At 38.3% G+C, this 14,111-nt stretch overlaps 2 protein-coding genes across 2 annotated transcripts in view; one reads left to right on the top strand and one right to left on the bottom strand.

The window, feature by feature from the left end:
- Positions 1–387: 387 nt before the first annotated feature.
- On the top strand, positions 388–7,045 carry LOC119483197. Its single transcript, XM_037761310.1, has 15 exons — positions 388–545; positions 2,170–2,209; positions 2,294–2,447; positions 2,779–2,917; positions 3,019–3,076; positions 3,165–3,279; positions 3,391–3,500; positions 3,602–3,729; positions 3,809–3,975; positions 4,049–4,121; positions 4,209–4,260; positions 5,179–5,206; positions 5,303–5,397; positions 5,958–6,594; positions 6,720–7,045. Exons 1-15 carry the CDS (start codon positions 523–525, stop codon positions 6,911–6,913), a joined length of 2,013 nt encoding a protein of 670 aa, XP_037617238.1. The 5' UTR covers positions 388–522; the 3' UTR covers positions 6,914–7,045.
- A 2,747-nt stretch (positions 7,046–9,792) lies between these two features.
- The window catches only part of LOC119483195 (proton myo-inositol cotransporter-like), a 70,617-nt gene continuing 66,298 nt past the window's right edge, over positions 9,793–14,111 (bottom strand). Inside the window, exons 7-10 of the mRNA XM_037761308.1 lie at positions 12,606–12,731; positions 12,087–12,205; positions 11,237–11,389; positions 9,793–10,397 (exon numbers count right to left, since the gene is read on the bottom strand). Coding sequence (XP_037617236.1) covers positions 10,171–10,397; positions 11,237–11,389; positions 12,087–12,205; positions 12,606–12,731 — 625 coding nt within the window. The 3' untranslated portion in view covers positions 9,793–10,170. The remainder of the gene's footprint in view (positions 10,398–11,236; positions 11,390–12,086; positions 12,206–12,605; positions 12,732–14,111) is intronic.

Here is a 14,111-nt window from a genome sequence, read left to right as displayed (position 1 = left end):
TACTACCAGAATAAAGTCATAACTTTACAAGAAAAAAGTCGTAATATTACGAGAATGAAGTCATAACTTTACAAGAATAAAGTCGTAATATTACGAGAATGAAGTCATAACTTTACAAGAATAAAGTCGTAATATTACGAGAATAAAGTCATAACTTAACCAGAAAAAATAAAATAAAACATAAAATGACTACTTTATAATATTACGACTTTATTCTCATAATCTCAGATTTTTTTTTTACATCAATGTGGCCCTAATACTCTGTCGTACCATAGACCTACAACAATGATAAATGATAAATAAAAATGTAAACACCTGATAAAGAGCTGATGTGGGACCTTTAACACACATGTATGAACTTCTTCTGAGCGGCGCGTGATAGTGGCAGTTGGTCCTCGCGCACCTCTTCATACAACTTCAGTAACCGTTAGATAGCTACCTAGCAGAAACATGCTAACTACCAGACCTTCCACACTAGTTGTGTTGTTTTCACTGCTTCTCTGATAGTTACAGACGGTGAACATGAACTGGGTTGGAGGTTCAAGGTAAGAGAGAGGAGGTTAGTTTAGCTAGTTGACGTGTTAATGTTACCGTTAGTCTGTAACCGTTAGTCTATAACCGTTAACTAAGCTAGTTCAGCTAAATTAGCATAGTTAAGCTAACTTAGCATGGTTCTCTTCCATTTTATTTATTTATGTTTTGTTTTTTTTATTGTTTCCTTATTTAAAATGATTTCAACATCCTAAACCATAACAAATAAAATAAATACATATAATAACAGATAACTAGGTAACTGTGAATTGAGAAAACAAAGGAGAGAAAAAATTGTAATAATAATAATAATAATAATAATAATAATAATAATAATGGTAATAATGATAATAATGATAATAATAATAACAATGATAATAATAATAATAATAATAATAATAATGGTAATAATGATAATAATGATAATAATAATAACAATGATAATAATAATAACAATGATAATAATAATGATAATAATAATAATAACAATGATAATGATAATAATAACTGATAATAATAGTAATGATAATAATATTAACAATGATAATGATAATAACAATGATAATAATAGTAATAATAATAACAATGATAATAATAATGATAATAATAATAATAACAATGATAATGATAATAATAACTGATAATAATAGTAATAATAATAATATTAACAATGATAATGATAATAACAATGATAATAATAGTAATAATAATAACAATGATAATAATAATGATAATAATAATAATAACAATGATAATGATAATAATAACTGATAATAATAGTAATAATAATAATATTAACAATGATAATGATAATAACAATGATAATAATAGTAATAATAATAACAATGATAATAATAATAATAATAATAATAATGGTAATAACAATGGTAATAATAATAATAATGATAATAATAATAATAATTATAATAATAATATTAATAACAATGGCAATAATAATAATAATAACAATGATAATAATGGTGATAATAATAATAATGATAATAATAACAATGATAATGATAATAACAATGATAATAATGGTGATAATAATAATAATAATGATAATAATAACAATGGCAATAATAATAATAATAACAATGATAATAATGGTGATAATAATAATAATAATGATAATAATAACAATGATAATAATAGTAATAATAATAATAATGGTAATAACAATGGTAATAATAATAATAATGATAATAATAATAATAATTATAATAATAATATTAATAACAATGGCAATAATAATAATAATAACAATGATAATAATGGTGATAATAATAATAATGATAATAATAACAATGATAATGATAATAATAATAACAATGATAATAATGGTGATAATAATAATAATAATGATAATAATAACAATGGCAATAATAATAATAATAACAATGATAATGATAATAATAATAACAATGGTAATAATAATAATGATAATAATAATGATAATATTAATAATAATGATAATAATAATAATAACAATGATAATAATCATAATAATAAATACAATTATTAATAATAAATAATACAATTATAAAAAGTTTAAAAAAAAAGAAATTACTAGTACAATATTTTTTCTTTAGTTCTAAGTTATCTTAGTTATGTTAACGTGAACTACTCACATTGCAGGAACCGGTTCGTGGTGAAGAATGATGCAAAAAAGCAGAGGGTGAGACAGCTGACTACAATTTCCATGACTTTACAAGACAAAAATCTTTGAATACATTGTGGTGTTGCTTTATTTCCCCCTCAGGAGTTCTTTGAAAAGAGAAAAATGCAGCAGAAGTTGAGAAACTTGGGAGTCTCTCTGCCAGCATCCCCTGGAGGCTCTAACGTTAGCTCTGGTAGTATGGACCTGGTCACTCTGTTTATAGTCAACCAGATAGCTGCTAAGAAGGACATTAAAGGTGAGAACTAGACATATATATATATATAAGTCAATAGTTCTGGTTATCAAAAGTCACAATAAAGAAGCTGAAAGGGAAAACATTACATCAGTTCAGGAGAAAAATGAAGGGTACCCTCCCTTATACTGTCTTTACCTCAAACAAATTCAGTGTGAAAGTTACAGTAGTAACAAATATAATATATTTTTATTTATTTTATTTAACCTTTATTTAACCAGGTAGTACTCATTGAGATTAAGAATCTCTTTTGCAAGAGAGACGTGGCCAAGACAGCAGCATTAGTTCCTCAGTGTGGCAAAAGATTTAAGTAAACAATGTTTGTGTTTTTCAGATCCTCCGAAAGTGGCAGTTCTTGGCAGCTCCAAAGGAGGATCCAAGCATAAGAGAAATGAGCCGCTGGTTCTCCCGATGAGCCCCTGTTCTCCGTCACAGCTGAGTCTGGTTGAGGGCTCAGTACAAGCTCAGTACAGGTAGAGCTGGAGTGTGGTTTGTATTAGCATCACCCAGGTCTATGAATGAATACTGAAAACATTACTAACATTCATTGTGGATATTCTGTGTCAACGCCTAGTGCTCAAGGGACAAGAAAAAGAAAGCATGTTATTCCACAAGGCTTCAAGTGTCGGCAGGTTAGTCACTTTCCAGCTATTCATATGGCACTTTTCTTATCTCTGTTGGGACCCCCTGGCTAAAAAGTCACTTACGTTTTTTATAAAGCTGTCACCAGTGCTGGAATCAGCTTTCTCAGACAACAGCGCATCTGACTACCTGACACCTATAACCGACCCCCTCAGCCCCTTCTCCTCCACCTCATCAGCTTCCTCAGGCCAAGGTGGTGTTGCAAAGTATTTTCTCTCACAAATTAAATTACGCAATGGTAACTGTGCATGAGTGTATTTTATACAATCCGTCAATTTAAGCCAAATCAAACTGGTCTCCTCAGGAATGTTCCCCCTGCAGCTGAACCTCCAGCAGAGAGGCCAGACGCAGGCACAGCTACCTCCCCGCTGCTCCCCTCGCCCCTGGGACACCTCAGGGCTGGAGCAAACCAAGGTAGTAAAAAAGGGAATATTATTTTCAAAGTATCAAAGTGTGACAGCGTCTTCCCAAATATGATGCCACTTTAATTTCCAATCTAATTTTATTTCCGTTAGTTTCAGCCTTTCTCCCAGCCCAGAGGTATGACAGACTGTGTCCCCTGGTCCTGTGGATCCAACCCACCTCTCTACCAACTGGAGACACCCACAGCAGCTCGAGTCCTGTTTACAAGTCCAGAGCCAGAGTGAGACTTATATTTGATGGATTATTTTCTCTATGTCATTTTTGTTATAAGCACTCAAATCACACGCGCGTTGTCACAGTAACACAGAGGCCGGGGACCAAGCGAGACGTGAGGTCATCTTCTCTCTCAACCAACCGGAGGACAAGGAGCCCCTGTTGGACTTCACTCTCAACCAGTCAGAAACTGAGCGGCAGTTTGAGGGAGATGTCTTCAGGGGCTTCAGTACTGAAGAATGTGAAAGAAAAGGTGAATACCGCTTGAAACTTTGACGCAACCACAGCGACTTTATTGTCGAGGTTAACGTGAAATTTGATTTCAGGTTCTCATTTTGGGAGCGGAACATCAAAGATATACCTCAAAGATGAAACACCCGCCACATCTTCAGCACCACAGTAGGTGCATGCACATGAAATATAATTTTTTTTTTTAAATCCCTGATATGTAATATGATTTGTTCTCATGTTTTTCTTCACTGTCAGAACTGTCCCTGACCCACAGTGCATGGAAGTGGAGGGAAGCGACATCATACATGTGAGTGTTAAGTTAGCCTTTTATCACCACCCGGTGGCAGATTTTGTAACTGCAACAGCACCGACATTGAAGTGAAAGAAAACAAACAATAAATATCTGCTTGACGATTAAGAAAATTTATCCTGGTTCTCCAATCATTACGAACTGTTTTATAAAGCACCAGTTCCCAACCTGGGGTCCCGACCCCACAAGGGGTCGCCAAAGTTTCACGGAGGGGGTTGCGAGGTCTTGATTTTCCTTGAAAAGTCCCGGGACTAAAATTACCCAGAACTTCTCGGTGGAAACTCGACTCAAGACAACTTTTAAAAAAAAATATAGACAGTTAGCCTGTATCTCAGCATTTCGTTAATTTCTGTGAGGAAAACTAAATGAAATTGTTATTTTTAAAATTTGGATTATTATTTAAGATATAAACTATGGCCAAGCGTCAGGGAGAAGAAAACACTCAATTTGTCAATAAGAAATAATCCTATTAAGTAAGTATAATTGTTAAAGAAATTACAATTTAAAAGATACGTAATACAGAGAGAGATTTGTATTAAAAGTTCCTAAAAAATAACAGGAAAACTCATCTCCGATGCAATATTCACAGGAAATAATCTGCTCAAAATTCATCCAAATCGCTCATTTTACGTAAACATCCTGCAGTAATTCACTATTTGGGTTGATTGTACAATTTATCAGTTGTTCTGTACCGTTATTGTTATGCATTGAATATAATATGAAATATCCATAAAATGTCACTTAGTTGAGGGTTATCAGTTTACTCAACGATGGGAACCAAACGGTTGGGAACCACTGGTATAGAGCTTCTAAAAGTATTTATAAATGTATCCTGATAGAGTTATACAAGATACTATGTCATGTTGATGATGTGGGCAGCTGCAGTTTTACATGTTAATTCTGTTTTATTCACAGCTCTCCAACTACACTGACGTGGACTTTTGTAAGTTTCTCAAGGATCTCCAATTAAGCTAATTGTGTATATGCTGGCAAAAGACAATAAATTGAATAGATGTTGGGTTTTTTTCCACTCCTGCAGCATGTCTGGAACACAACAGCGGGCCAATGAATGGCTGTGAATACTCGCCAAGTTACTCTTGTAGGAGAGGTTACCTCAGTTCAGACTCGGATGACGTAAGTTAAGTTGCACTTAGAAGTTTTTGTCCAGCTTGCTGTTGTACTGGGACTACAGAATCACCTCAGAGTAAAACAGTTAAAGCCGCAGTAAAGTTTAGTCTAATATTTGACTGCATTGTTTTAAATTAAATTAAATTAAATTAAATTAAATTAAATCAGCACTGTGCCAGTGACTGCAGCCATCATTTTTGAACACATCATCGTTATTGAACATGCACAGGTGCAATAGAAACAATCCTCCAATCCGCACCTGTCAGCAATAGTTAATAGGGGTGTAACGATACGTCGATATATGGATTCGGTGATCGACAATCCAATATCCATACAAAATGAAAACATCGATTGAATCGGATCAAAATCGTATCGTGGCAGACTTTGTGATCTCATTAAATATCATATCGTTGTCCAAAGGATCTATATAATATCCTATTGTGATGAAACTTGTGATTTACACCCCTAATAGTTAGCATTCATTTCTGAATTTCACAACACCACACATCAGTAACTGTTCTCTTTAGCAACATCTAACATCTAACACTTTTCTAACTGTATTTTAGGAGGAAGAATGCTGTCAGCCATGTCTCCTCCAGGCCGCCTCTTCATATATGGACCAAGCCTGTTGTGCAGATATCCTAAACCCAAACCAGGGGAATCCACAACAAAGGCCCACCAAGCATCCCAGGCCTCCCACCCCGCTCCCGAAACCCCAAATGAACATCAGAGATAATCGCAAAATTATGGAGAACGTAGTTTTCCAAGTTAAAGCATCAGGAAGTGATAGCAGCACAGCTCAGTTTGCATCTCCACAAGCTCAGAGCTCAGTGTGCAAATGCAAGAAAACACCCGGTGAAAGTCGAGATGCGGGAACTCAAACTGTCTACAACCCCACAGCTGAGACGCGTGATGCCTCGACTCAGTGCAGCGTTGTTGCGGACGTTGAAGCCACTGGGTTGTACCTACCACCACCTGTTGATGTGTCAGTGCAGCATCCAGCCACAGGGAGGCAATCTGATACCGCTGCAAAGCCACACACACCTCCATCAGGGAAGGCAGGGAGAGGAGAGAAACCCTGGACCGAGAAGAAACCCAGGGGCGGTTCTCTATCAGGCAGCAGTGTTATAAACAAACACACTGACGGCAGAGTGAGACCCATAAACCCCTTTCTAGATGCTCTGAGCATCACTGGTGGCAGAGGTATAACATGAAACTCATTTCATTTGTAAATTAAGAAACATATTTACATTATTCATTGTTTATATTCTGCAAATTCCACCGTTTAATACAGAAATGAATGTTTTCTGCTCTTGTTTGTGATTTAGGCAAGGAGAATAGAGAGGGCAGAGAGGAGAGAGGGCAACAAGAAAATGGCCGTGTGATGAAAGACCTCTCAATCGAAGCGAGAGAGGAGGTCACATCTGGCATCCGGGCCAACGGACTCTCAGAGGAGGCCGAGACACTCCAGGAAATAGCTGACATCTTGCTCCTGCTCAAACAGAAAAGGGAAGTAAGATAGATTTTAAAAAAAAAACTGTTCCGTGCATGTTTTTATACAAACCGTTATTGTTTTAAGCACATAAACCACATTAAATATTCAAAGTCTTTGTTCTAAGTGTTATGAAATAAAGCCCAAAAGCGTTCACTCCGATTCATAAGTTTATTTCTTTCCCCGTTATACACGTTCAAGTGTTAAGATTTCATGAAGATATTGACTTTTTTAATAGAATATAAACTCTAGCAAAACATATACAGCTGGAACAATAATCAAATATACTATACAGCACTCGTTTTTTATTGGTATTTTTGTAGTTCCTCGTAAACTGTAGAAACACACGTAGTTGGTTCACATAGAAAAAGAATTGCGACCATTTTTCACCAGAAGTACACATTGACAGTGTTAACACGACTGGATGTCAACAACTGGAACAATCACGCTAATATATTTGGTCAACACAAGTTTAATTACACAATCTGTGTTAATGCATGGAGCTTCATCTGTGTGTTTTAATTCCTGTTATAATACTTTGAGTACAAAACTAGTGTGTGTGGTTTTTAAGACAGAACAGATAATACCATCACATTCTGAATTATACTTTTCTCCATCTTTAAACTTAAATTGTATTACTGTCTTGCCATTTATGAGCATAATATGTTACTAATTCGTCTTATACTGATTAATAATTCCCATAGGCATCCATATGTACGTGTGACACCTCGACAATACCAAAAAATATCACAATACTCGATGCAAATACTTCATTCGACTTTGATGGGGTCACTGAAAATATCCTTATTGTGCCGCAGCTGTTTGATGAACAGCTTCTTATTTGAAAAGTTATATTAAAAAGAGGTATTATATCTTATTAATTCATGATGGGTTGGGACCCACGTGTCAAAAAATGACGGACCTGTTCAGCCTGTTTAGTGCCTTGTTTTGTTTTTGTTACACAAAGATACTCCGTAATCTACCTTCAAACTGTTTTTTGCTACACAGAAAAAAATCTATGTATATTTGACTAACAAGGTGCACAATTTTTACAATTTTTTTACAAAACGACAGTGGCAAATTACGCGAAAGCCTCGACCTTTGACACGAGAACCACATAAATGATATGCTCTGCTATTTGTACATAAGGCTATGGAGGAAGACAAAATCAAAAATACATGAAATTATAGTAAAAAAACATTCCATCACGGGTGAAAATGTAAAATATGTACATGTCAAATAAGGAAAAAAAAGCTATAATATATCCACTTCAGGGATTTGGACTGAAAAACGGCCAGCAGGGACCTTCACAATACACACAGGCACTAATATGATCATGTTTAGGATGGAATTACATACTTAGAAGATCATAAAACCATCGTTTTAGTCTACCGCTTTCTTTGCTGTACCCAGGTTTATAACATGGGCTCATAGTTTAGGTGACACGAGACGGTACTCTCCATAGTATTATGTTAAAAACTGCCATTTTTAGAGGCAGGTAAGCAACAGAATTGCAGGCCTAAAACTTAAAAAACAGACTATGCTCAAGCAATTAGTACAAAAAATATTTAAATAAATAAATAGCAACTTTTATTCCTTTCAGTGCTACTAGATTGGTGAGTGGTTTTGTTTAGGCACCAACTGACAATACAAGTTTTCTAAACTCGGAACAATATACTGTACATCTCTGGTGTTTGCTTTTCATAAAAAAAAAAACAATATCAGAACGACCACGAACTAAGACATAAGTCATCAGATGAGGAACCGACATTAGTGCGCTATGCTACAAGCTTAAAACGACATGTAACTTGAGATGTGTTTCATATAGAAAGGCATAATGGTTCTATAGATACACGACGAGAAGTCACAACTGCTGTCGTGTCGACGAAAAGTTTCGTAACCGGACGCACGAACCTGGTTTTCAACACCACGTTTACTGTAACTTTGCTGTAGGATGGCTGTACACTACGTACAACATCATGTATAAGTGATATTTAGTCAACAAATGTACAAAATATAAAGGAACATCTTCCTGATGCTGAGCTGCAGCACTCTTTTTGTAAAGTACCTCGCCATCTGTGTCCCTTGTATTTTGTACATGCAGTGTTGTTCAACAGTCATTTTGTAGTTTAGATGTTTGTGGTGCGTGGTTGAAGATTCAGCTGTCTACTAAAAGCAGGTTTGACTCCAGATTTGGCGTCAAGTTCACACCTCAATTCAGAGAATAGGCCGACAAATGCATGAGTGTGTTTGGATACATCAGACCGGCAATACGTCATCCAGAGAAGGCTCACATGACAACGCCCCCTTTTGGGGGGAAAACAATCCCGTGTCCCTCACAGACGGTAACAGAGGAAACAGAAGAAGTTGAAAGATGTCTCCAAACTTCTACTTTAAACAAACCGGTAATAGCGATAACGCTATGCCGAAGAGTTGCTGTATAGTTGGTTGCACCAACAATGAATCCAAAAACGCTGATTTGTTCCCCTGCCATGTCCTAAAAAAGATGTAATGGAGGAGCTTTATGGCTCCAAGCTATAGACCAGACCAGCATGGTGTCATCGCCGAGGCTGCGCTCCCTTTTGGGGGTAAAGAAACTTGCTGTCACAGGAGAGAAAACGTCAAAACGCTGTTGATTTGAGGGACATATGATATGTGAATAATCACTCAGTGTGGTAAACCGCTAAATGATGCTGGTGACAGTGACAAGCATGGCTAGCTAACGTTAGCTTGAGTGTGAGGCTGCTGCAGTAATACAGTCATACATTAACGTTAGCAGCATCAGACTGTCGTCTCCAACTAAATCTAAGCCTATAGATCAAACAGTTGGATATTAACAGGCTGGTTATTTACAGACAACACTTAGCCTAACGTGATTCAATCATATCTGTATAGAAGTCTGGATAAGCAAATACTGTGTTAGACGGGGGAAGACTGAAGGGACATGACGGCGATCAGCATCAGGCAAGATCGCAAAATAATTATTAGATGTGTATCAAACAAACGTTTGTTTATCAAGAGATGAATGCGTACGAACTTCTATCGGATCTTGGGTTTTCTTTCCCACAAAAGGGGGCGCGGCCTTGACTTTTTGTGAATCACCCGTATGTGCCGGTTTGATGTATCCCTGTATTGGAAGGGAACTCACTCACATTATGATACAAGCATAAAAGGCCTTCTTAACCTCATCGTGAGGGTAACCAGTGGCTCCTCAGCTCACACACAACAACAAAAAGAAAAGTATTACACTCAGCGATCACCGAAGCTAACTAAAACTCAAACTCTCCCTAGTCCACGTCGGATGCGTCGTTATCCGATAGATGGTAGTTCGAACCTTTGACTCGGATGTATTCGACCTGCCGCGCCTCGTCCGAATCGGAGACGCCGCAGGAGCAGAGCTGGTTTTCGAACAGCGCTTCGATCTCCTCCAGGCGGCGGCCTTTGGTCTCCGGCAGGCAGCCGTAGACGAAGAAGAAGCCCAGCAGAGCCATGCTGGAGTAGAGGAAGAAAGCTCCTGGGGAAGGGTTAGAAAAACAAAAGAACACAGCGTCACTGAAGACCAACAAACGAGAGGAACACGCTGGCGTGGTTTTTGAGAGCAGTGTCGCTTTTTATAAATGAGTTCATTCATCTACAGAAAAAGAAACACTGGTGGATCCTGAAAGCAGTTGGATGCTGACTGCCCACAAAACCTCTACGGAGATGTGTTTGTGTGTGTGTGTGTGTGCTGGCAAATGTTTTACCAAATTGAAATGTTACTTCCAGGCTGCTGGTCACTATACGATAACGTTAAAGTAGAAGTTCCACTGTCACAATGGCTTACTACACCTAAAAACGTGTTCACACAGAGACAGAAGTTTAATGAGATTTCCTGACCACTGTGATCTCTATTTTCTCCTTGTCAAAGCAGACATTTTTAAAGTGCATTATGCTAAACACAATTACCATTTCTATGGCAACTTCAAACGATTCTTATAAACTGGAGTGAGCGGATGAACGACTCAAAAATCAATCATTAACCCTGTTGCAGCTCAGGATGCCTCCGCAGCACTAACGGAGGAGATGTGGAAGGAGAAAAAGGTTGGAAACACATCGGGGTATCAATCAGCTGTCACCTGCTTCGCTGGTTTTGACGTATCGTATAGATGTATGATATGTTACACAAGATCTGCTGAGAGGTTTGACGGAATAAGATGAAGACTGACAGCACTGATTGCTGCTGGTAATTGCTCCTGACAGGAAGTCTTATTGAAATTACATGAGCTCAAGTTTGACTGGATTTATAAAAAAAGGAAAATCTCTTCTCTCTTTCTTCCACAAAAAATAAAGAAGTTCTGCAGCCCATAAACTGACCGTAGTAGGTGAAGTACTGAGCCAGGTGGAGGAAAGTGAGGGACACCAGGATGTTGAAGGTCCAGTTGACTCCGGCAGCGCAGGCGTTGCCTGTGCTCCTCGCCCACAGAGGGTAGATCTCTGAGTTGATGGTCCACGGCATCGGGCCCATCCCTGAGAGAGACGGATGAGAGATGAGAGCCTTGTTATCAGAGGATGGAGAAACAGGAGAATCAATGGAGAAGTAAAGTATGTCATCTACAATTCCATGACAAATGGGCAAACGCCATCTGCTGAGGAAGATTGCGTGACATGATTGAAAGCTCCAGAGCAGCTTCCTAATGGACCTTGTGGTGAGAGTGATGTTTCCTGGGTCAAGAAGGAACCTCCCATCTCAACTTGCATATTGTAGCTTTAAAGGGGTAGTTTGTTTTGAGGTGTGTATGAGGTACTTATCCACAGTCTGCGTATTACCTTCAGTAGATGACAGTCAGCACGCCGCCAGCTTGTTGAAGCAGACAGGAGTTACTGCACATTGCCGTCAGACAGCCCTTTCTAACGGGGAACTGAAGCCGTTGCATCCATCTATGCTCTCACAAAAGCCACTAGACTCCATTGAATAAACCTGTAATTTTAACCTCGCACAACACAGGGAGTTGCTGGTCTACCACTGCCTCGATATGTCAGTTTGTTTGTGCTATTGTGTGACTCTGGTGAATGTGAACTAACAAAAGTACCTCATACAACCCCACTTCAAAACACCTGAACTATCCCTTTAAAGTAAATAGCACAATATTTGATGTTAAATTTAACACAGCAATGTGAACAAAACCTGATTTTAGATCGAGTGACACTGAAATGACAAGTGTACCTGGAGCGAAGGCAGCCAGGTAGAGGACCAGACCCAGTAAAACCAGCCAGGAGTAGGACGTGGGACAGTAGTTGTAGGCCCAGTAGGTCTGATCTCTCATCAAGCTGGAGTTGGAGCATCTGGAAGAGGGAGGCACACACTCATTAAGCTTTTATCAATCACTCCTGACACTCGACCAGGGGTCAGCAACCTTTACAATCAAAAGAGCCATTTTAGGCTGAAAAAAATAAATACATTTTACTTTACTCCATCATACCTTAGACCTACAACAATGATAAATAAAAATGAAAATATAAACAAAAAACAGTTATTCATTTCCATTTTTAAAAATCCACAGGGAGCCACTGGAGAGGAGCTAAAGAGCCACATGTGGCTCCGGAGCCGCAGGTTGCAGACCCCCTGCACTAGACTCTAAATATATATTCTCATCCTATGTTATCCAAACGTTTTTCCACCACAGCGTATCCCCCCCGCCTGCTACATCCTAAACACATACTCATGCAGCATCCTGTGACTCACCTGCCCCATGCTGCTTGCTCGGTGGAGGCCTTGTTGACGGGCACACAGGAGGAGGTGAGGAGCGCCGAGGCGTTCTCACGGTAACAGTAGCCACATCCTGGGTCCAGCATGCACGGCTCACACAGCCTGCGAGCCAAATGGCACACACATTAGCTATAATTTCCCCTGAACACAATCAATCAATCGTACTGCCTGGTAGCTATTGGAGTCACATTCCTTTACTTTTCACAAACATAAAAGTATAGTATTGAGTTACATCTGCCTATAGGCTACCAATACTGTTGGTCCCAGCACAGATACTTCATTTCACAAGGGCACATTGCAGTTCCATCAGGTTTGTTGCTGTTGTTGTGATCTTGATGGAAGGGAATGAAATGTGTGTTTTGTTTTCAGAGGTCTATTTTTGCAGGCTGCAGCCTCCCCGTGTGCAGGGCACCTTGCTCTAATTTCACACTGAGGTCAACTAGATATAAATAAAACTGTGTATTATCACCGGTTGTGGAGTTTTCTCCTTGATTGTAAAAACTATTATTCCGTGGAGATCTGACTAATTGCCCTTTTTTCTTGTGTGTGTTTACAGTGTGTTTATCTGTACTAAAATAAACTGCACTTTGTACAATTTCCCCCGCTGTGTGGAAGCTGGCCCCGGATGCTACTATCTCAGTTTAGGTGAACATTAGCAGCTCCGCCCTGCTCTTTAGTAGATTTTTGGAAAGTTTAAACCCCATCATACTTTACTAATTCTCGGACTTAACCAGGCGGCAACCTCTGGGTCTGAGAAGTGAAGCCAATGCTGAAGTGTCTTAAACTTGCATTCTTTCTACTAGCCAGCAGGGGGCGAGTCTACTTCTCATTTGATTTATTACCTCAGTAAACATTGTAAACATGAGTTTATGGTCTCAATCACTAGTTTCAAGTCTTCTTCAATACAGCATGATGTTCATTTAGTAAATTATGGTCCCATTTAGAGTCAAATAGACCATAAAGCAGGGGATGCTTTAGGGCGTGGCTACCTTGTGATTGACAGGTCACTACCACGGCGTTGTCCGGTCTGGGAGTTGTACGTGTTTTCGTCTGACAACTTTAACCCTTTCACAGTGTGTTTTCACTTCATGAAATTTAATTGTAACATTTTGGTCGCCTAAAAATGTCTTATTCAGCGTTCGGTTGTACGTAGCTCCACCCCCTCGTGTCACTTCTGGTTGCAAAAAACAAGATGGCAATTGCCAAAAAACAAGATTGCGATGGGCGAAGACTTCAAAACAGCAGTCCACAAACCAATGGTTGATGTCACGGTGACTACGTCCACTTCTTATAGACACTCTATGGACTTAACTAGCTCCACACTGCAACACAAAAACAATGCTGCTTCTTCTTTTTCATGTCCGGCTCAATATCATGTATGTATCCATCAACTGCACGGTCATTTAACGATTTAAAGATAGCATATCCGAGAGATTGCGTCAGTAGCCTACAGTCAATCCCCCACTGGAGACACCTTAAGAA

Source organism: Sebastes umbrosus, chromosome 23 (genome assembly GCF_015220745.1).
Source record: "Sebastes umbrosus isolate fSebUmb1 chromosome 23, fSebUmb1.pri, whole genome shotgun sequence".
Taxonomy (NCBI): domain Eukaryota; kingdom Metazoa; phylum Chordata; class Actinopteri; order Perciformes; family Sebastidae; genus Sebastes; species Sebastes umbrosus.
This window is presented reverse-complemented; position numbering and strand designations above follow the sequence as displayed.